This window comes from Heterodontus francisci, chromosome 40 (genome assembly GCF_036365525.1).
Source record: "Heterodontus francisci isolate sHetFra1 chromosome 40, sHetFra1.hap1, whole genome shotgun sequence".
Taxonomy (NCBI): domain Eukaryota; kingdom Metazoa; phylum Chordata; class Chondrichthyes; order Heterodontiformes; family Heterodontidae; genus Heterodontus; species Heterodontus francisci.
The window spans coordinates 7291027-7315158 of record NC_090410.1 but is presented as its reverse complement, the minus strand read 5'-3'; the positions used below and the strand labels follow the sequence as shown (position 1 = coordinate 7315158).

The 24132-nt window shown below is 43.6% G+C and overlaps 1 protein-coding gene across 1 annotated transcript in view; it reads right to left on the bottom strand.

Moving 5' to 3' along the window:
- The window catches only part of ccdc61 (coiled-coil domain containing 61), a 28221-nt gene extending 4558 nt beyond the window's left edge, over nt 1–23663 (bottom strand). Inside the window, exons 1-13 of the mRNA XM_068018949.1 lie at nt 23575–23663; nt 22384–22619; nt 21365–21447; nt 19104–19264; nt 15853–16005; nt 12917–13133; nt 10326–10408; nt 7739–8025; nt 5619–5697; nt 4617–4753; nt 3590–3668; nt 1504–1567; nt 768–840 (exon numbers count right to left, since the gene is read on the bottom strand). Of these exons, the coding sequence (XP_067875050.1) occupies nt 768–840; nt 1504–1567; nt 3590–3668; nt 4617–4753; nt 5619–5697; nt 7739–8025; nt 10326–10408; nt 12917–13133; nt 15853–16005; nt 19104–19264; nt 21365–21447; nt 22384–22531 (1564 nt within the window). The 5' untranslated portion in view covers nt 22532–22619; nt 23575–23663. The remainder of the gene's footprint in view (nt 1–767; nt 841–1503; nt 1568–3589; nt 3669–4616; nt 4754–5618; nt 5698–7738; nt 8026–10325; nt 10409–12916; nt 13134–15852; nt 16006–19103; nt 19265–21364; nt 21448–22383; nt 22620–23574) is intronic.
- Between the last annotated feature and the right edge of the window lie 469 nt (nt 23664–24132).

Sequence of the window (24132 nt, the reverse complement as noted above, 5' to 3'; positions counted from 1 at the left end):
TCTGTTCGCAACTCGTCATATTTGATCCCAAGATGAGATTCCAACCTCATATAGGTGACATCACTCGGACCACTTATTTTCCCCTCTATAGTACTGACTGACTTTGTTCCTGCCTCAACTCATTTGCTGCAGACATCCTCATCCATGCTTTTGATACTTCTCGACTCTATATTCCAATGCTCTCCTGGCTGGTCTCCCACATTCTACCCTCCATAAACTTAAGGTCATCTAAAACTTTGCTGCCCGTGTCCTAACTCGCACCAAGCCCCAATCACCTATCCCCCTTGTGCTCACTGACTTACTCTGGCTTTCAGTCAAGCAACGTGTTGATGTAAAAAAATTCTCATCCTTGTTTTCAAATTCATCCATGGCCTCGCCCCTCCCTAACTCTGTAATCTCCTCCAGCCCCACAACCCTGTGCAATCTGTGTGCTCATATAATTCTGGACTCTTGAGCATCCCCTGTTTTAATCACTCCACCATTGGCGGCCGTGCCTTCGGCTGCCTAGGTCCTAAGCTCTGCAATTCCCTCCCCAAACCTTTCTGCCTCTCTACCTCACTTTCCCCCTTTAAGACACTTCTTAAAACCTACCTCTCTGATCAAGCTTTTGGTCATTTGACCTAATATCTCCTTAATGTAGCTCGGTGTCTTATTTTATAACGCTCCTATGAAGCACTCTGGGATGTTTACATGAAAGGTGCTATATAAATACAAATTGGTACCGTTGTTAAAAGTGCAGGGACTGATTAATTGTATTATGCGCTTACCTTTGTCAGATGCTTTGCTTTGCTTAGTTGGGGTGCTGGCTAAACGTTGCTTCTGTTTTGGTTTCCTCTGTGGCTGGGAAAACAAAACAAGGAGGCTAAAATTTCATTGGATCAAGTATTTATCTAATTCCCCTTTGAAAGTAAGTATCGAGTCTGCTTCCACCTCCCTTTCAGGCAGCGAATTCCAACACATTTCCTAATCTTTAAGCTTAGAGATGGGGAAGGAAGGGCACAGGGAAGGAGATGGAACCTACAACTGTCACAATAAATCAGCACCAGTGCTATGCCTCAATCAATATCACTATAAAACAGATTATCTGGTCATTTACCATCCTGCTGTTTGTGGGATCTTGCAGGGTGCAAATTGACTGCTGCGTTTTCCACGTTACAACAGTGACTGCACTTCAGAAGTATTTCATTGGCTGTAAAGCGCTTTGGGACGTCCTGAGATTGTGAAAGGCGCTAAATAAATTCAAGTCTTTTTTATTCTATGCTGTGAAACTCAGACCTTCACAAAGGGGGCTATCCTGAGATATTGAAAACTACTATTAGAAGCTCAAGTTCTGTCACAAATCTCAGCTCTGATATTCCTCTCATCGTGCAGGGAAGGAATCTAGAAAGGGTGAAGGCAGCATAGTATGATCAGAGGACAAAGCTTGAACTAAAATCAGGCTAAGTGGCATGGGGAATGTGAGTGGTGAGGATCCTGTTTTCCAGAGACCAAGGATCTACTCACCAAGTTCGGACTGCTCCAGGAAGCCAATACCAATGGCCGTTTAGGTCTTCTGCCTCTCTGCAATCTGTTGTTGGGAGGGGTAGGAAGGAAAAAAAAAATTTTCTTTTAAACTAATTACAGATTGCACTGGAGTTATAAGCAAAGCCTCAACATCACTAAGCAAGACTCAGTGATTAAATCTGCCACCTTTACAGTCCACACCTTGAAGTAAACTGAGCTGTCAAATGAATTAGGACCAACCAGCTAGCTATACAAGGTGCATAGAATCATACAACACAGAAAGAGGCCATTCAACCCATCGTGCCTGTACTGTTTGAATGAGCTATCCAATTAGCCCTATTCTCTCTGCTTTTTCCCCATAGCCTTGCAATTTTGTTTTTCAAATGCATATCAAATTTCCATTTGAAAGTTACCTGTAATCTGTATCTAACTTTAAAAAAAAATTAGTCCACAACTAAATTTCCTTGAGGTGAAAGACATGGTCGGCATGGACGCAGTGGGCCGAAGGGCCTGTTTCTATGCTGTACAACTCTATGACATATCACTGGGAAAGCTGTATGTATAACATTTACTCAATGTGGCCCTGCCAGCTATTGGGATATGGGTATCCCACTACAGACTCTGATTGTAGTCTGTGTGCTCATATAATTCTTTGTTATTGATATATAGATATTGTTAGAATGACAACAACAGTAGAGAACTAGTCTATGTGGAACACCAGGACGATATAGATGGGCTGGTAAGATGGACAGAGCAGTGGCAAATGGAATTTAATCCTGAGAAGTGTGAGGTGATGCATTTTGGGAGGACTAACAAGGCAATGGAATATACAATGGATGGTAGGACCCTAGGAAGTACAGAAGGTCAGAGGGACCTTGCTGTACTTGTCCACAGATCACTGAAGGCAGCAGCACAGGTAGATAAGGTGGTTAGGAAAGCATATGGGATACTTGCCTTTATCAGCCTAGGCATAGAATACAAGAGCAGGGAGGTTATGATGGAGCTGTATAAAACGCTAGTTAGGCCACAGCTGGAGTACTGTGTACAGTTCTGGTCACCACACTATAGGAAGGATGTGATTGCACTGGAGAGGGTGCAGAGGAGATTGACCAGGATGTTGCCTGGGCTGGAGCACTTCAGCTATGAAGAGAGACTGAAAAGGCTTGGGTTGTTTTCCTTAGAGCAGAGAAGGCTGAGAGGGGACCTGACAGAGGTATACAAAATTATGAGGGACATTGATAGGTTAGATAGGAAGAAACGTTTTCCCTTAGCGGAGGGGCCGGTAACCAGGGGGCGTAGATTTAAGGTAAGGGACAGGAGGTTTAGAGGGGATTTGAGGAAAAAAATTTTCACCCAGAAAGTGGTTGGAATCTGGAACACACTGCCTGAAGAAGTGGTAGAGGCAGGAATCACCACAACATTTAAGAAGTACTTAGACGAGCACTTGAAACACCATAGCATACAAGGCTATGGGCCAAGTGCTGGAAAATGGGATTAGAATAGATAGGTGCTTGACAGCCGGCACAGACACGATAGGCCGAAGGGCCTGTTTCTGTGCTGTATAACTCTATGACCAGAGGCCTTCTAGTTAGAGCACTCTGGTTTCAGAATCACAAGGTCATGGGTTTAAGTTTCTCAAAATCTATGTGGAGTTCACTACTGAGGGACGCTGCACAGAGGTGCCGTCTTTCAGACAAGACATTAAACTAAGGCCCCTCAGGGGTAGACGTACAAGATCTCTCGGCCACTATTTCAAGAACAGCAGCGGAGTTCTCCACAGCACGAGCTGTGCATGGATTCTATCCAAAGCTTTCACTGTTGTCACTAGGATTCAAGATGAAACTTGTGAACCATACTCAGTTAAACTGGAAAAGAAACCCAGTGCAGTACAATTCTCCAGACCCGTGTTGTGTTTAGAGAGTAATTCAAGCTGCACAATGCTGGATGAATCGCTGATCATCACTGGTGGTGAGAGTAATTTCAGATGAATTTGGAACATCTAACAAGCAACAAATCAGAAAACATTAAAATCTATTCACTAAACATAGCCAGTGGCAACTCTGCCCACCTCGAGTCAAATACTTACCTGCACTTGGCATGTCCTCTGCTGTCTTCAAAATCACTGACCGAGCTTGCCGAGGAGAATCTGCTTCGGTGATTTTCCACTGCAGAGGAGGAGATGCAACGACGTAACATCCCAACCAACATGGGCAGAACAAACATCTTAACCTGAGGGACAACACCCTTCACACGTGCACTCTGCGGCTTAACTTCACATGGACTCCAAGATGACAATCACTCTCTACCTTTCCACAAATCTCAAGAGGCTAGATAAACACACACCCCCTTTCCTTGCCTACTCAAAACGCAAGATCTAGCAAATTACTGGTCCCTCCTTTGCATTTTGAATAAATAATATTCTGGGTTTACTTTCTGTATACCATTTAATATTCCATCAGATGCCTCCCTTTAACAGTTTTCTCCAAAGAGCGGGGAACTTAATATTCTCCAATCTGTCCTCTATTGCTGTGCTTCTGCTTATTTTAGGACTGTCAGCAAGTCTGACAAGCTGACAATCAGTTTGCTACCCGTATAACTTATGCACATTAGAGATGATAGGGGTTCCAAGCATAGACCTCTGAGGGACTCTTTTCCAAGAAGGTTTGTCAGGCAAGGATCGTCATGTTATATTTAACATCTAATTGCATCTCTGATGTAACCCATTTCAGCAAATTCTTATGATCCTGACTAGAGTTGTCACCTTTTCCATTGCTGATTGGATAATGTGGTTTTTGGTTACATTCTTATTGCCTTATTGATTCATTTGAGGCAACCCCTGTTCATTACATTTAAAAAAAAGACACACGAGAACTCCGTCAGATGGGAGTGGGTTGAGATTTCTCAGTCTTCCCCAGTCCTTCATGAAAGTTGCAAAAGCTAACAGAATTTCTAAAATTCTGATCAGCTCAGTCTTCCTGAATTTAAAAACCACACAGTTTGCTTTGGCTAAACTGGCAATAGGAAAATCTTCCAATGTTCTGCCCAGTGCACAGATTGCAGGCTCAGCCCCAAATGTAACCCACCCTCAACTGCTTTTCAGGATCAACCCCTACCTGAGGAACTCCGAGCACGACTTTGACCGCATGTTTGTATCTTCCTGGCATTGCCTTCCCGGGAGCAGTTTCTGGATTTTGACCTTCCGCATTCCTCATTGGTCAGGCAGTTCATGCTCCTGTAGATCTTCCTCAAGCTGCACGAGAGACAGCATCATGGCAAATGTGAACATCAGTTTAAAAATACAGCAAAGGACTCGAGACGTGTTTCAGTACTCTCTCAGTTCCGAGACTGGAACACGGAATCCAGGTGACAATCCCAGTGCAGTGCTGAAGGAGTGCTGCACTGTCAGAGGTGCCGTTTTTCTGATGAGACATTAAACAAAGACCTCACCTGCTCTCCCAGGTGGACATAAAATATTCCACAGCAGCTATTTCAGAGAAGAGCAGGGGAGTTCTCCCCAGTGTCCTGGCCAATATTTATCCCTCAAACAACACCTCAATTTTAATGAAAATTATCAACCTGAAATTTTAACTTTATTTCTCTCTCCACAGCTGCTGCCTTTCCTGCTGAGTATTTTCAGCATCTTAGTTTCTTCTTTTTCAGATTTCCAGCTTGTGGAGCATTTTGCTTTTGTGACAGAAAGCATGCAGTCGATTTTCCACAACCTGGCAATAATATCAAATGCCCTCTAATTACTGCAACCCCTGGGGATTGCAGAGGGGAGGGGAATAGATGATAGCTTTGACCACTGATGGGAAGTCCACCAGAATAAGAACATTCCATTCCAAGAATCTAAGTTTAAAATTTAATCCCAGTGTTCCTCACATAGTCCAGGCACTGTGCAAGGGACTAGAACCAACCCAACTGAAGGTTCACAAAGCTACAGCAACACAGAAATGCAGAACCAAAAGATACCTGCATCACTACAACAGTAAAAAGTGATCTCACTCAACAGGACTGTCTGTAAGCTGCTACGTAAAGACTAGGTCCCGGTCATTCAATGAAACACAGTGTTTTTTTAATTTTATTTACCAGTCCCCCCCCTTTCAGTAACTTACTTCCTCTGGTCTGCCTCCTTCAGCTTGCGTTCCCTGTCGTGCACATATGCAGTGGGGTCAAAGCGGGGTTGTCGGGTTCCTGAGGAAAATAAAGGCTGTGAGAGTGAGAGCAGTTTGACTATCCCCTGCCACTGAAGCTCTGTTCCATATTAACATTGAGCATCCTAATGCAGTTAGTCTCAAACTCTATGATTCTATGATTATTTTTTGGTTGAAGGATCCCGTCCCAAATGGATTAGTAATCACGGACCCCCCCTCCCCCCCCCCCCATCTAAATTATAACACTACATAATACTCATGAAAGTGCTGTTTAAACAAAGCTGAACTCTTCTGGCACCCACTGCCAGCCTTGGTAACTGTGGGTCTACCTGGTGATTTTCCTGCGCTCTCAATGCTCCTCCATGCACGCTCCCCTCCTGATGAGATTGCGAGCCCACTCGGTACTTCACACGTGGCAGCAGCACCTCTGCTCAAGCCTCCAAGCATGCAACAAACCCACTTCCGGCCATCGCTCAATTATTTAGCTAGAAAGTCTCTACAGACCCCCCCCATAGGTCCACAGACCCCAGTTTGAGAACCGCTGTCTTAATGCATTTTGCCATTAAGGGAGAACAGCCTATTATCAGATTTGCCTCCCTTGAGGCGAGGCCACTTGGAGGAGTCATGGATACAGAGTAACAGGCCTTAAAGCGAACTGCAACTTGCATCTACAAAACCCAAACAAAGATTCTGCTGGTGGATCTGGTGATACCAAGAGGTCTCCGGGATCCTGGCAGATGCAAATTACAAATCAGGAGACGTGAGAGCTGCCACTGTTTTGAAAGGTTTCAAGTACCGGTTGCAAATGTACATAAATCATTCCGGGGTGCAAGGGAAAATGTAACTACACAGGATTAACAGCACAGAAACAGGCCATTCGGCCCAACTGTCTGTGCCAAATGAGCCTCCGCCCACCCCACTTCATCTCACCCTAATCAGCATATTCTTCTATCCCTTTCTCCCTCGTGTTTATTCAGCTTCCCCTTAAATGCATCTATGCTATTTTTTTTTTTATCTACACTCCTTGTGGTAGCGAGTTCCACATTCCCACCACTCTCTGGGTAAAGATATTTATGCTGCAATCCCTCCTGGATTTATTAGTACAGTGACAGAAATTTACGGCACAGGAGACCAGGGAGCATGGATATCCTATTAGTCCGCATGTACAAGGCTCCACGTTTATGGCATTGTAGTCAGGAAGGCTTGTACTGGGCTGAATTTGCGTCTTGGGGTCCAGCATCTTCATTACAATTAATGCCAGAAGTCACACACTCACTGGTAATCTTGCTTAGAGGTGTCACACATTGCCTAGGACAGGAGATGAAATGTCACATGGGTACAGTATGTGACACTCTTCTGAAGCTAGGACTGAAACACATTGATGGGAGCACTGGAGAGGGAGATTTCCACTGCATCTAACCTGTTGTGTATGCCTGGCCTTGGGAAATGCCTGGAACAGACACTAGATGCCCAAAATGGTAAAGGTGTTTCATATCTTAACACTAACTTTAACCTTCATAAGCACATAATTCACGTAGGGGCGAAGAATATAGCAGATGTTAATAAAATGCTGAACCAAAAATAACTGTGAATGGTTCCAGGGATGAGTTATGTGGATAGACTGGAAAAGCTGGGGTTGTTCTCCTTAGAGCAGAGAAGGCAAAGAGAAGATTTGAGAGATGATTGAAATCATGAATAGGTTTAGACAGATTAAATAAAGGGAAGTGGTTTCCAATGGCTGAAGGGTAGATAATCAGAGGGTACAGATTTAAGGTGATTGGCAAAAGAATCACAGGCAACATGAGGAGAAACCTTTTTTTTTTAAAAAACGCAACAAATTGGAAAGCACTGTCTAATAGGGCGGTGGAAACAGATTCAATAGTAGCCTTCAAGAGGGAATTGGATTGACCTGAAGAAGAAATAAAAAGGCAGGGATGGGAAAAGAGGACAGCAGGATGAACTGGATTGCTCTCCGAAAGAGCCAGCGTAAACTCAATGGGCTGAATAGCCTCCTTCTGTGCTGTACTATTCTATGCTTCTCACTTGACTTCCAAGCATTTCTTCTCTAGCATAAGCTGTACCTGGAGAGGGAGACAGTCTGGGGACACGGCAATGATTTCCTTGCTGGCTCTCCCTGGAGGAAGACCGTTCCCTCTCACGGAATGTTGACCACTGGCCACTTCTCTCTCTGGACGTGGACCTTTCCCTCTTTCGGGGCCCTGACCACTGCTTGCTCCTTTCCCGCGACGCCGAGCGACTGTCCTCTCGAACTCTGGCGGCTGAGTCTGTCCTGGTCTGAGAACGCCGACCCGAGCTGAGATTTAAATTCGATCGGTTTTGTGGAGAGGGTCCGACTGGAGTTAGACGACTGAAAGGAAAAACAGAATGTCAGGCAGACAAGGTGTGGGCAGTTGGGGAAAGAGGGGAGAATATCTTTAAAGTGTATGTGCAGCTGCTAACAGTGGGAATATGGGGATCTTCAAAACAAAGTGGGGAGAACATCACAACACTACCGCTAAGCAGACCAGTCAAAACCCCAGTAAAGATCAGCAACATCCCAAACAGCAACAACTTGCATTTATATTGCACCTTTAACATAGTAAGACATCCCAAGGCACTTCACGGGAGCACTGTCTAACAAATTTTGATCCCAGTCCCCTGTGAAAGATAAAAACTATCTCCATCCACATGCAGAACTGCACCAGTGGAGGTCATAGATATTGTGGCTTACAAGATAAAATGGCCACATCACTTGGGTTGCGCAAGGGGTTGGGGGGAGAGAAAGAACTGATGCCGGTTTGGATGGTTTATATATAAGGAATAGTAAATAACCAGATATTAAAAATATGACAAAAAGATTTTATTATGCAGAATTTACAGCATAGAAACAGGCCAATCAGTCCATATTAGTATTTATGCTCAGCTCGAGCTTCCACCCAACCCTCCTCATCTAACTCTATCAACATGACCCTGTATTCCGTGCTCCCTCACATGCTTATCTGGCTTCCCCTTAAATGTATCTCTACTATTCACCTCAAATGCTCCCTCCACATTCTAACCATTCTCTGGGTAAAGTAGTTCATTCTGAATTCCCCATTTAATTTTTTGGTGACTGTCTTATATTGGCCCCTAGTGTTGGTCTTTCCCGCAAGTGGAAACACACTCTCTGTGTCTACTCAGATAGAAAATGTGCCAACTGGGCAACTGAGTGGCAAGTAAACTTTAATGCAGATAAATGTGGGACGATGCATTTTGGTCGATAAAACAGAAACATCACCTACACCTTAGAAAATAAACTGCATGGGGTAGAAGCGCAATGGGATCTAAGGATGCAGGTGAACAAATTATTAAAAGCAACATCGCAAGTCAGCAAAGCAATTAAAACTGCTAAGAGCACTGGGATTTATTTCAAGGGGTATAGAACTCAGAACTAGTGAACTTATTTTAAACTTGCTGCATTTAAAGAACGGTACACAGTTCTGGTCTCCATACTATAAAAAGGTATAGAAGCACTGGAGAAAGCACAATAAAGATTTACCGGTTATGCTAAGAACTGAGTGATTACTCCTATCCGGAAAGACTGAACAGACTGGGGCTTTCTTCCTTAGATAAGAGAAGACCTGGAGGAGTCCTGATAGAGGTCTTGAAAATTACAAATTAGGTTGGATCAGGTAGATGTGGAGAGAATGTTTCAGCTGGTGGGAGAATCCAAAACTAGGGGCCATAAATCCAAGAGTGTTACTAATAAATCCAATAGGGAAATAAAAGGAAATTTCATTACACAGAGGGTGGTGAGAATGTGGAACTTGTTAACAGAGGCAGTGGTTGAGGCAAATAGCTGAGATGCTTTCAAAAAGGAAACTAGACAAGTACATGAGAGAAAAGGAAAAGAAAGAGAGGCTAAAAGGCTGAGATGAGGCAGATAGAATGGGAAGAGACTTCTATTGCGTATACAGACTAGTTGGGCCGAAAGGTTTGTTTCTTTACTGTATATTCTATGTAGCAACTCTTGCTGGGATTGTTTTCTTTGGAACAGAGGAGGCTGGGAGATTTAACTGAGCTGTATAAAATTATGAGGCCTAGAGTGGCTAGGAAGAACTCATTTCCCTTAGCACAGAGGTCAATAACTGCAGGGGGTGGGGGGGGAGGGCCGGTGGACAGCATAGATTTAAAGTAATTGGCAGAAGAATTAGAAGGGACTTGAGGAGCAATTGTTTCACCCAGAATAGGGTACAGGCCTGAAACTCACTGCGTGAAAATGTGGCAGGGGCAGAAACACTCATCACATTTAAAAAGCACTTGATGTGCTCTAACCAAAGGACCAAAAGCTGGAAAGTGGGATTTGGCTGGGTAGCTCTTTCTCAGCTGACGCTGACGACTTGATGGTCTGAACAGCCTCCTCTGTGCTGTAAATTTTCTATGTTTCACTTATGAACAGGCTTGGGCAGTGACTGCTCGCAAGATGCACGTTCATGTCAGCATTGCAGCCAAACTTAACCTAGCACCCCACCCAACTGCCACTGTACTGGATGATATTCCCCTCCCATGTCCAGGAGTTTGGATTATAATTGCCTTGGCAGGGAACTGTGCAGACAGGGAATCAGCAGTCACTGTGCTTTATAACATTATCAGATTTCGATGCATGTCGAGTTTCTGTCGCAAACTCACCCCCTTTTGTACAAGGTCAGCTCAGTGGTCAGGTTCTTCATTCGCACCTTCAGTTTCCGCTCTGATGCCTTTACCTCTTCAAGCTGAAAAAGGAAAAAAATTAGTTATGTGGAGAGACTAGAGTTGTTCTTACAGCAGAGAAGGTTAAGACGTGATTTGATATAGGTGTTCAAAATCATTAAGGGTTTTGATACAAGTTAATAAGGACAAACTGTCTCCACTGGCAGAAGGATCGGTAACCAGAGAACAGATTTAAGGTGATCGGCAACAGAACGAGAGGGGACATGAGAGGGGAAAAAAAAATCCTGTAAATTTTTTCCTTCAAGTATTTGTCCAGTTCTCCTTTTGAAAGTTACTATTGAATCTGCCTCCACCACCCTTTCAGAAAGCGCGTTGTTGTGATCTGGAATGTGCTGCCTGAAAGGGTGGTGCAGGCAGATTCAATAGTAACTTTCAAAAGCAGAACTGGACAAATACTCGAAGGAAAAAATTTAGAGGAATACAGGGAAACAGCACGGACTAATCAGATAACTCAACCAAAGAGCCAGCAGGGGCACAGTGGGCTGAATGGCCTCCTTCTGTGTTGTATCATTCTATGATTCTATGAAACTAGAAGTTAACAATGTAAAACTCAACACACCCGTGAGACAGAATCCAGCGTTGAATAGCATTGGAAATGGGCAGCAAAGCCCCAACACTCGCAACAAGACAGGGCTTTCTAAACTGTACAGCCCTGCTTGTCTGCCACTAGTGCTGTTATTTTTAATTGGTACCTCTGCTCTCAGTTCAGTATGCTACTCTGTCAAAACAGCATCCAGTAACAAAACACATTGTTACAAGGCAACTCGCTCCCCGCAACACAGTTCAAGGCCCACCACAAGAGACAGAATTAGGGTGAATTGCGACATGGGAGAAACGGGTATTGACAAAGGTTAATTAGAAAACAAAATTGTGTTACGTCATTCCTGGCAATAGTGACAAAAGCTGGACAGCATCTACACTATATGGACTGCAGCAGTTCAAGAAGGCAGCTCACCACCACCTTCTCAAGGGCAATTAAGGATGGGCAATAAATGCTGGCCTTGCCAGCGACGCTCACATCCCATGAACAAATAAAAAGTACCACCAGGAGGTACTGAAAGTGACTGCCGCTTTAGAACAAACAAAAAAGGTGAATTAGAATGTGAGGGGCTTGTGTGGAGCGTAAACACTGGCATAGACCAACTGGGCCAAGTGTGCTGCATAGTCTGTGTAGTAAATGCAAAGCAGGCAATCCCCTCTGTGTATTTTTACTTCCCCTCCATGTACTTGACAGGATAGCATAGAGGTAGCTTTTCTTTTTATATCTAAGCCAAGCTTTAGTTGACTGGGAAGTGATTAATACTGACTGTGCGTTACATCTGGGGGGAAGGGAAAGGCGGAAATGTTTCTGTTCCTGTCCAAGACTCTTCACTTCAGCAGAATTTAACAAGTAGAAAATCTCAATTTCTAGATATCTGCCAAATTACTTATTATCCATTAATATTTAACAAACAAGACTCTGCAATCTTCATATTTCAAGACAAACACTTCCATCCTTGCTCGATCTTGCTGTGACTAGTGGGGTACCGCAAGGATCAGTGCTTGGGCCCCAATTATTCACAATATACATCAATGATTTGAATGTGGGGACTAAATGTAATATTTCCAAATTTGCTGATGATACAAAACTAGGTGGGAATGTGAGTTGTGAGGAGGATGTAAAGAGGCTTCAAGGGGAATTAGACAGACTAAGTGAGTGGGCAAGAACATGGCAGGTGGAATATAACGTGGAAACATGTGAAGTTATCCACTTTGGTAGGAAAAACAGAAATGCAAAGTATTTCTCAAATGGTAAGAAATTGGGAAGTGTTGATGTCTAAAGGGACCTGGGTATCCTTGTTCATGAGTCACTGAAAGCTAACATGCAAGCAATTGGAAAGGCAAATGGTATATCGATCTTTATTGCAAGAGGATTTGAGTACAGCAATGAAGATGTCTTGCTGCAATTGTATAGAGCCTTGGTGAGACTGCACCTGGAGTATTGTGTACAGTTTTGGTCTCTTTACTCAAGGATATACTTGCCATACAGGGAGTGCAACAAAGGTTCACCAGACTTACGGCGGGATTGTCCTACGAGGAGAGATTGAGGAGACTGGGCCTGTATTCTCTAGCGTTTAGAAGAATGAGAGGTGATCTCATTGAAACATACAAAATTCTTACAGGGCTCGACAGGGTGGATGCAGGATGTTTCCCCTGGCTGAGGGTCTAGAACCAGGGAACACAGTCTCAGATTAAGGGGTAGGCCATTTAGGACTGAGATGAGGAGGAATTTCTTCACTCAGAGGATGGTGAATCTTTGGAATTCTCGATCCCAGAGGGCGTTGTAGGCTCAGTAATTGAGTATGTTCAAGACGAAGATCTAGATATTAAAGGCATCAAGGGATATGGGGACAGTGCAGGAAAATGGCATTGAGGTAGAAGATCAGCCATGATCTATTTGAATGGCAGAGCAGGCTTAAGGGGCCGAATGGCCTACTCCTGCTCCCATTTCCTGTGTTCTGAAATCTCACCTCATCCAAAAGCTGCCGGTACTCTTGGTTCCGTTTATTTGCTGCTTTCTGATTTTTCGTTTTCTCCTTCATCAGCTCCTCTTCCAAGCTTTGGATGACCTTTTTCAGGATTTTCACATCTTTGGATACAGATGTTGTGGTGGAGAGTTTCATCTGCTCCTGGAGCTGCAGTATCATGACCTCCAGCTCCTGTTTCTCCTGCAGCAGCTTATCGAACCTGAGGAGCACACAGAAGAATGATTGCATTAAACTCTGTGACAGCGATTCTTTTCTGACAGCACAGCCGTGTAGTGGGGCTGCTATGACTGCCCTCAGTGTTACTGCTGGCGGTTACTTGTATTTTACAGCGCATGCCATTCGGCCCAACAAATCCATCCTGGTATGCAAGCAGAAAGGAGCTGCACTTATATAGAGCCTTTCACCAGCTCAGGACACCCCAAAGCGCTTTACAGCCAATGAATGCCTGAATTTTTAAGCATAGTGGCTGCTGCTGTGCTGCAAGAAAAATGCAGCAGCCACTTTGTGCATAGCAAGATCCCACAAATAGCAATGGGATAAATGACCAATGAATCTGGTTTTAGTGGTGTTGGTTGAGTCATAGTGTTATACAGCACAGAAACAGGCCCTTCGGCCCATCGTGTCTGTGCTGGCCATCAAGCACTAACTATTCTAATCCCCTTTTCCAGCACTTGGCCCGTAGCCTTGTATGCTATGGTGTTTCAAGTGCTCGTCTAAATACTTCTTAAATGTTGTGAGGGTTCCTGCCTCTACCACCTCTTCAGGCAGTGTGTTCCAGATTCCAACCACCCTCTGGGTGAATTTTTTTCCCCTCAAATCCCCTCTAAACCTCCTGCCCCTTACCTTAAATCAATGCCCCCTGGTTACTGGCCCTTCCGCTAAGGGAAAAAGTTTCTTCCTATCTAACCTATTAATACCCCTCATAATTTTGTAAACCTCAATCAGGTCCCCTCTCAGCCTTCTCTGTTCTAAGGAAAACAACCCAAGCCTTTTCAGTCTCTCTTCATAGCTGAAATGCTCCAGCCCAGGCAACATCCTGGTGAATCTCCTCTGCACCCTCTCCAGTGCAATCACATCCTTCCTATAGTGTGATGCCCAGAACTGTACACAGTACTCCTAACTAGCGTTTTAACAGCAAGGGTCCCAGGACTGATCCCTGTGGTACACCACTTGTCACAGGCTTCCACTCACAAAAACAACCCTCAACCATCACCCTCTGCCTCCTGCCACTAAGTCAATTTTGAATCCAATTTGCCAAACTGCCCTGGATCCCATGGACTCTTACCTTCTTAACCAATGTTCCATGCGGGACCTTATCAAAAGCCTTATTGAAGTCCATGTAGACTACATCAACTGCTTTACCCTCATCTACACATCTAGTCACCGCCTCGAAAAATTCAATCAAGTTAGTTAGAGACCATCTCCCCCTGACAAAGCCATGCTGACTATCCCTGATTAATCCCTGCCTCTCCAAGTGGAGATTAATCCTGTCCCTCAGAATTTTTTTCCAATAGTTTCCCAACCACTGATGTTAGACTCACCGACTTATAATTACCTAGTTTATCCCTGCTACCCTTCTTGAATAATGGCACCACATTCGCTGTCCTCCAGTCCTCTGGTACCTCTCCTGTGGCCAGACAGGATTTGAAAATTTGTGTCAGAGCCCCTGCTATCTCCTCCCTAGCCTCACATAACAGCTTGGAATACATCTCATCTTGGCCTGGGGATTTATTCACTTTTAAGCCTGCTAAAACAGCTAATACTTCCTCCCTTTCAATGCTACTATGTTCAAGGGATAAAGTGGCCAAGACACCAGGGTTTACTCCCTGCTCTTCTTCCAAATAGTGCCCTGGGATCTTTTAGGTCCACAAGCGAGGCGGGGATTTGGGTTAATGCTTCATCCAAAAGACAGCACCTCTAACAGATTAAGGGGAGGATAGCAAACTGGATTAAAAATTGGTTAGACAGGAAGAAGCAGACAATAGGAGTTAAGGCAGGTTTCCAGAGTGCTTGAAAGGGGGTGGTGGTGTCCGACAAAGTTCAGTTCTGGGACCCACTTCTGTTCCCCCTGTTTATTAATGATTCAGATAGAGGCCTAGAGGGAGTGGCGGTGATAATTTCAAGTTTATAGCAAAATAGTAGGTGTAGTTAATTCTTTCGAAGACCGAAGGAGGCCGCAAAGGAATATTTATAAGGTGGGCAAATAGGCTAAAAAGTAGGTGAAGGAAGTCAATGTGAGGTGATCCATTTTGGTTTAAATAAAGTTAGTAATTATCCACAGAAAGGAGGCAGGCTTGGTGTAGTGGAAGGGAAGAGAGCAATTAGGAATGGGCAATAAATGCTGGCTTTGCCAGTGCTGCCCACATCCCAGGGACAAATATATATATGAAAAAAGTCTTTTTGATTATAGCAATACAGATTACAAGATAGAAGTGTTTAAAATAATGGAAGGATAGCATAGGGTAGATGGAAACAGATTGTTCCCAATAGTTGAGTGGTCAAGATAAAGAGGCCAAAAATTTGAGATTTAGAACAAAGGGTAGCAGAAATTTCTTTGCACTGTATATTAGGGGCTGAGGGCAGAAATTAGGTCAATTTCAGTATTAAGTTGAGTAAGTGGATTAAGGAGTATGGGGACAGCAGGTAAATGCGAACAAGTTGTGCTATGTTGTAACTTCTATGTGCAGACAAGAGGTGAGAACTTCCTATTAAGGATTGTGGGCCCTGGCCATACCCTACTATATGCTGTCACAACACCCCAAGAAGTCGGGACTCTACACGTCTTCTAGTGAAGAATGTTAGTTATATCAGGTCATTGCTGAGAGTTGGCAAGTGACATGCAGAAAAGAAATTTGAGGGGGAGCGAGGAAGGGGAAGGGAAAAACGGGAGGGAAAACAAAGAAGTTGCTGAGACTCACTCTGCTCTCAACCGTCTAAGCTCTGCGTCACGGTAATCTTTGCCTTGCTTCGATCTCACACTGGCAAGTTCCTCCTTCAGTCCTCGGATTACTTTCTGGAGAGCAACTGGATCTGGCTTTCCTGTGTAGGGTAGTGGCAGTGGGTAGTGTATTCTGCAGACATCAAAAAGAAGGATCAGTCGCTGCTTTGAAAGTCATTTTCTTCAGTGGGGGGAGAGAAAACAGTTTTTGGTTCTGAATTTTGACCAATTACAAGAATCTCTCAAAAACAGATGCCCTATTCAAGATCTTCCAATCTACTTGATGCCCAACTATGATCTGTGGGTCATGACACATCTCCAACAACTGCCAATCTCACAAGCCCCAATCCTATATTCCTTCAAGCGAGCACTGCATCGGTTTCTGGCTGGGGTGGAGATCACCTCGTACAGGAGGTAGGCAAGTCGTAGCACTATCAGGCCAGAGCGAGCTCCTGGACTAGTTTTCAACATCCAAGGAGGGTCAGAGAGGACTTTCATACGAATTAGGAGCAGGAGTAGGCCACTCGGCCCCTCAAACCTGCTCCACCATTCAATAAAATCATGGCTGATCGGATTGTAATCTCAACTCCACATTCCCGCCTACCCCCAATAACCTTTCACCCTCTTGCTTATCAAGTATCTACCTACCTCTGCCTTAAAAATATTCAAAGACTCCGCTTCCACCACCTTTTGAGGAAGAGAGCGCCTTTAAAGTAATAAAATGTTTCAAGGCTGTTCACAGCTTTACAAAGCAAAGTATGACACGGAGCCACATAAGCCAAATGGTCAAAAATTTGACGTGGGTTTTAAGGAGTTTCATAAAGGAGGAAAGCAAGGTAGAGAGGTGGAGAGATTTAGAGACTGCTAGAGCTTAGGGCCTAGGTGGCTGAAGGCACAGCCCCAACGCTGCAGCGATTAAAATCAGGATGCTCAAGAGTCCAGAATTAGTGGAGTGCAGAAATCTTGGAGGGTTGTGAGACTGGAGGAGTTACAGAGATAGGGAGGGGGTGAGGCCATGAAGGGATTTGAAAACAAGGATAAGAATTTTCAAAATTGAGGCACTGCTTGACCAGGAGCCAATGTAAGTCAGAGAAAACAGGCAAAGCGAGCAGCAAAGTTTTGGATGACCACAAGTTGACGGAGGGTAGATTTTTATACTTGTAGTTTATTTTTCCTTTTACCAAAGCTGGTAGAAATCTGTACTGACCCAGATGTTATTCTTCAAAACTTTAAGATGAGCCAGTGGAGACGGTCTATTGGACTAGGATACACTGCTGCCTCTGAAATCAGACTCTCCATTACAGTGTTGGGAATTCCTAAAGTGCAGGGCAGAATGTGGGCCATTTAGGCAGGTTCACAAAGCCTTGAGGGCCAGCAGCAACGTCCCCTATCTATTCATTTAAGTACCTGGTACCTTTATTTTTTTTTTTGCCCGGTCGCGCACACGCTATCTTTTAAAGGGGACGACCTGTACGCGGCCTGTGTGGTAACTCCAGGCTGCTGCGTGACAGTGCAGCTTAGAGGCAGCATTGACCAGGAGTGTGTTGACATGGTCAAGTCTAGAGGTAACAAAAGCATGGATGAGGGTCTCAGCAGCAGATGATCTGAGGCAGGGTCAATGTTATGGAGGTGGAAATAGGCGGCCTTAGTGATGGCGCAGATTTGTGACCTACCTGTAGCTCAAATTATGGGTTGAATTAGGCAGTCAACCTTCTTAAATTAATCCAATACTGGCCAATACTGAAATCCTACCATGAAAATTATACCAAGTTAAAACAACTAAAGAAACAGAAGGTTTTTTGTTTTCCTCAGTCTTTATTTAATTAATTTTTGTCACTGGTAAGGCTAGAATTTATTGACCATCTCTAGCTGTACCAAGAGGGTGATGGTGGGCCTTCTTCTAGAAGTGCTTAGCAGCATCTGATACAACCCAAGTGGTTTTCTAGGCCAGAGAGCACAAGCGTCATCCACATTGGGTGCACCTGGAGTCACCCATCGGCTAGACTGGGTAAGGACAGCAGGTTGCCTTCCCTAAAAGGAATCAGTTGGGTTTTTACAACATTCCGACAGCTTCACTGTCATTTTTAAACAGATACCGGCTTTTTATTTCCAGATTCCACTATTATGGTGGGATCTGAACTCTCATTCCCTGGATTATTAGTCCAGGGCTCTGGACTACCAATGCAGTAGCACAACCACTACCCTACCGTAGCGTACCCCTTGTGATTGAAACTTAAAATTGTAGGGGTGCATACACGACTAAAGCAACAGCCAAGTTTTCCAAGATGTGTTTGTAGAGCTTAACAAAAAAAAAATATTCTCCTTGGTTTTCTGTCAAGTAGCAAAGGTTATGAAGATAAAAGTTAAGCGGATAGATATAATTTTTAGCACAATTTCCTAGCTCAATTGAAGACAAATACAAGGGGGTTATTCTCCAAAGACTTGTTGCAGATCACACAGTGCAATAAATCCTTAAAATGAAACAAAATAATCAGTTACATTAACTTGGTAACTGTAACTTCACCCTGTTGAAAGATCTTTTCAGATCATTGATGGCATTCACTTACTACGATTGGTCCAGTTGGCTGAAGAGGTGTTAAATTATTATTGTTTAAGGTATTTAAGATCGGACATCATGGAAAGTTCTTCCGAGAGCCCTTTGGAAGAGATCTGTGCGAAGATTTTGGGAGTACAAGCATGGAAAATAACGAGATGCAATACAAGAAGACCCGAATCAGTGGAACATTGAAACAATTCAAACTGTTTGAGACTCCAGCTAAATCAGCTGTTGCACGGATAAGATTTTTTTCACCCAAAATCAATGTTAGAAAGGTACCTAAAAAAAAAAAAGAGTTCTGCTCTGCCAAATACATGCTGTAACCTTGAACACTGCCCCTTCAAATTGAAGTGGGGTCAAACCCAATTAATGCTGCAATACCGTATGATTCAGAGTCTGTGAACTACACAGCAGCTACTTTCATGGTAATTGAAACTGAACATTACAATAGAGACAATGCCAAGATACAGGCGCTGTTAAATAAAGCAGTTTTATATTATATCGATGACACCTTCCAAGTGGAATCAGACTGCACTGTTCTCTCATTAACCGCTAGTGGGAATTTCTTCTGGTCAGTTGGTATATGTGGGATGAAAGCTTAAGCTACACTTGTCCGCATGTAAAACCCTGGAGTTGGGTGGTAAGTTCTGACGAGATTCAATTCCTCCACGTACCTGTCAAACTCCACCGAGTAGATGAGGATGAGGTAGCGTTTGGCGTTGAGCGCTCCCGATTTTGGTGGTGGCACATGCCTCATTGGAACTCCAGTTTTCCGGTTTCTCAGCAACTCCAGGTCAGAATAAGTCAGCAGGTCAAGAGTCACTGATTCACTGCTCTGAAATAAAATAAATCCAGCACGTCAAGAGATGCTGCAGTTTTCATTCCTGCCCTCACCTGCACAGCATCAGGAATGACCAGCATAACTAGGGGTTGGGAGGATCAGGAATTCAGATAGGAAGTGCCAGCATTCCTAACTTCTGAACATAAAGCTATTTCACTAGAAATACAATTCTGTATTTTCTTCCCATTTTGGAAAAAAATAGAGGTTAGCAAACAGAAAGCAACTAAAGGAATCATCTCGGCATTGAAACCAATTCAATTATTCAACACTTCAACTAATCTGCAGCTACAATCCAACTCATAATTTACAGTCCCTCAATTTAAATTATCCAATGATTCAAATTTTGAGTATTGCTGAAAATAGAGACATGTTGTCGAAGCTTTTCGTCTTGCACTCATCAGGACAATCTGAAAGAATACCAATGTAAGAGAAAGCAACAACTTTATACTGTATGAGAAGAGACAAAGCTTGGCAGTTAACTGTCAGTCACCATAAACTGGTGCATTCTCCATGGCAATGCCTCTACCAATCAGAGTTCACAAGTCAACCAATCAGCACTCGCTTCTCGTACAGTATAAAGCTATTGTTTTCTCTTACATTGGTATTCTTTCAGATTGTCCTGATGAGTGCAAAACGAAAAGCTCCGACAACATGTCTCTATTTTCAGCAATACTCAAGTTCTGTGCTACCAAATTTTATTAGGCACCAGGTTCCCAGTTTGCTGTATTATATACGCTGCTTCATTCAAATAATTTAATTCAATTATTTTAAAGGACAAAGGAAGAGTGAATTATAGATAGACTGCATGTGAAAGAGGTCATATATTTCATAATTAAAAATTAAAGTTAAAAATTTTAACCTGGAAGCATACCACAATAAGAACATACACTCATACAGCACACTTACTATAAAACACAAACCAGGCCCCTTGGCAGAAGCATATATCAGACAAAATTAGACATTGGGCCAAAGGTGCTATTAGGAAAAGTGCTACATTTCATTCTCAGCTGTGTCAAATATAATTAGAACATAACCTGGAAACTGAATTTTAATTAATGTTGGGTCAGTGGTGTCCTGAGTCTTGTACATTTGACCTCTGGCTGAGCAAACAAGGCCCTACGTGTGTTTACCAAGCCAAGCCAGTCCTTCTTAGACTAATCAGGTGACACTGAGTTGCCCTAGTATCCCCTGGCAGAAATCAGCACTGCAAGTGCCCATTTTAAAAGGGCAGCACTAATGCTGTAGTCAAACATGTGGTCCAATTAAACCAAATAAAGCTTAAAATAAAACTAAAATTGGATAGTCAAGTTCTATTATATATGCCTTTCTAAACAAAAAACTGATCCATAAAAATGGGTTGCTCCAGTATCATCGACAGAGGAACAAATCTGCACGAGACCCTTTGTTTTAAGGAGGCAACACTGGTAGAAACACTGAAACAAAGTTCAATTTCAACAGATCCTAAAGCAGCATAGAAAACTATACCATAACGTTATTACTTGTGTCTACTGGACACAGTATTCCATGCAGAGCCCACCAATCATGCAAGCAGAAGTAGGTGAAGTATCAGCTGTGGCTTACTGGGAAGTACTTTTGCCTCCGAGTCAGAAGGTTTGTGGGTTCGAGTCCCACTCCAAAGACCTGAGCACTAAAAATCTAAGCTGACACTCATCTTTCAGATGAGATGTTAAACCGAGGCGCCATCTGCCCTCTCAGGGGACATAAAAAGATCCCGTGACACTATTTTGAAGACGACCAGGGAGCTCTCCTAGTGTTCTGGCCAGTATTTATCCCTCAACCAACATCACTAAAAGACGACACAATTATCTAGTTATCACATGGCTATTTTTTGCTGTGCATGGATTTGTGACTACACTTCAAAAGTACTTCATTGTAGAGAGAGAGAGAACGAGAACTGGAAGCTAGAGATGAGAGGAATCTCCCATCTTATTTGCTGTTCAGGAACGTGAAAGAGGTATGAGAGGAGCATCCTCAGATATTACAGAAGCACTCAAGTCTTGTGTGGACTTGGGCTTAAAGTAGTGCAGGACAGACACTAGCAACAGACATTTGCTCTGTCGAACCAGATTGTACCTTTGTGATGGCTGACTCCAGCATGTTGCAGAAAATTGAGAACTGTTTAAAGTTTCCGGTTTTGTGAGTGACATCCTCGATGTCTGCAACAAAGCAGAGACATAAGATGGACAGTCAGTTAGGTATCCGTTAAACTCCTGCTACCTTTTATACTATCGCTTAGCAACAGAATGTCACGAATGATGTGGAGCCATAAAGTAGAGTTCCAGAGATCCTCCAGTACATCCTCAAAATACATTATACCCAAAATAATTTTTTTTTGGAAATTTTTTGCAAGTTCAAAATCATAATTGAGTCTAGAGAGAGTAGATAGAGGCTATTACTATTAGCAGAAGGGTCAAGAACCAGAGGACACAGATTTAAGGTGATTGGCAAAAGGACCAAAGGCAACACGTGGAAAAACTTTTTTACGCAATGAGTAGTTATGATTTGCAATGGACTGCCTGAGACGGTGGTGGAGGCAGATTCAATTTGAGGCTTTCAAAAAGTAATTAGGTAAATACATGAAGGGAAAAGAACTGAAGGGCGACAAGGAAATGACAGGGGAGTGGAACTAGCTAAACTGCTCTTGCAGAGAGTCGGCACAGTCTCAATGGGCCGAATGGCCTCCTTCTGTGCTGTAACCATTCTACGATTCTATTCGGAGTCCAGATATTGTTTGTAGACTGTTTGACCATGAAGAACAACAGAGCTGAACTACACATCTACACAAGTGTACTTTCTAACAGCAATGCATGTCTGGACAATGGTTAGAAGCAAGATACCTTACCACTAGTCCAGGATCAGAGAGGCCCCTTGCAGCACCCCTACGACCCACTTTAGCAGAATTCAAATAGCTCAGCACAGATAAGGCAATGAACCTTGTTTAAGACAACACTGGGCTGACCATTTAGCCACTGAACTATCAAAAGAGCTTGGAAATATATTTCTCAACTCTTCTACAATTGAAAATGCCACAACTGGGAGTGGATAAATGTAGGAGAGACAGGTTACACAAGAAAGGGCAGCTTTGGACTTACAAACAGCCTCAAATTCCCCTCTCCATTGCTCAGAAGTCAGCCTGTCCTCGACTTCCACCTCCAACACATCTCCAGTCACCATCATCGTGATTAAATACTCAATCCCCCGGAAAACATAATTTGCTTGTACAGAAGATCCTCCTTCCATGGTGTAGGCGGTGAGCGGACAGTGCTTCACGGCAAATTGGCAAGACCCACAGTGTCAACAGAGGCAATGAGCAGTTTTATCTTTTAAGCTGTTGATAGAAAATGAAATTATTAGAAATGGGATAAAATGTTATTAATTGTCACCAACATGCTGCTCCAAATTGTGTTTTTTTTTGGTATAATATACTGGGATGTGTGTCCAGATTGAACATTCCCTTAAACTGTCCCAGCTCTCTCAAAGAATCTCTTCTAAGTAAGTTCACCAATTGGTGTAGCATTGATTCCAACAGATCAGGGTGGGGGGGGGGGTAATTTTTGCATTGATACAGAGTCTTTCAAGTCATTAGACAGTCCTAAGGATTTTCACACCCAGTGAATTACTCTTTCGGTACGTGTACAGCCTGGCATGGAATTGACCCACAACAGACAAGCAAGATCCCAGGTCTTCTCTGAGTTAACTGCTTCTTACAGTAGAGGGCAGATCTATTTGGGGCACTGCATAACCAAGATGGGGGTAAATCAGCCAGGGATACGGCTCCAAATCATGGCCCAATGACCCATACTGGAATGGTTGTGGGACTTGGGTGGGTTAGGGGGGGGGCAGGACAGGCATTTCCTGTAATTCCTTTGGTTCAATTTACAGTTTATTGACTGTTCCCCTTTAAGGAGGAGGGAGGCACGTACTTAATGCATTATTAAATTGATAACACCCGTCAACCAACATTAATAGAGTCTTAGAGTTATATATCACAAAAACAGGCCCTTCTGCCCATCGTGTCTGTACTGGCCATCAAGCACCTATCTAGTCTAATCCCATTTTCCAGCACTTGGCCCGTAGCCTTGTATGCTATGGCGTTTCAAGTGCTCATCTAAATACTTCTTAAATGTTGTATTAAACAGAGGAGAGGGGCTGAGCAGTGATGCCCCCCACAGTCGAATTGCCCAGCCAATCTCAGAACCGGGGTGCAGACCGGACCCCGTTAACCACGGACCCGCCCCGGGCGATCCTCTCCAGCTAGCCCACGACTCCCAAGGTCCCGTTACCCGAGCGTCGAGCCGCCGACCCCCTGCGACTCCGTCCCCAGGCGGCGAGAAGCCCGGGCTCCGCCGCGCGCAACCTAACGCACGTCTGCACGCCTCGTCCCGCCCCCCCCACCGGTCGTGATTCGCCAATCGCCCATCATCCGCACCTAGCATTGGCTGAGCATAGACGTCAATCAAGAAGGGCGTTTGGTTGACGCGTGGTTGGCAACCGGACGCACCATTCAAAGAATAAAAAGAGGGAGGGAGAGAGAAAAAAGAATATAATTTAAATATCTCTAACTTCTTTTAAAAAACAGGAACGTATTCAAAATGAATGTAATTATTAATTACATATTTATTAATTAGGTAAACTGTTCTATTTTGGAGTTTATTTTTAAACATTTTCTATTTATTAAATAGGCGAACCCTATCCTTAATACAAATGATTTAGTTACGCATGGGCGCAGTTCTCATGACGTCATTCCCCTGCGTCCCTGAAGCCAGCTGTCAATCTCAGAACTGGGGCAGTTGATTGCCCATAGCAACTAGCAGATGCTGAAAGTTCACATCTACTTTAAT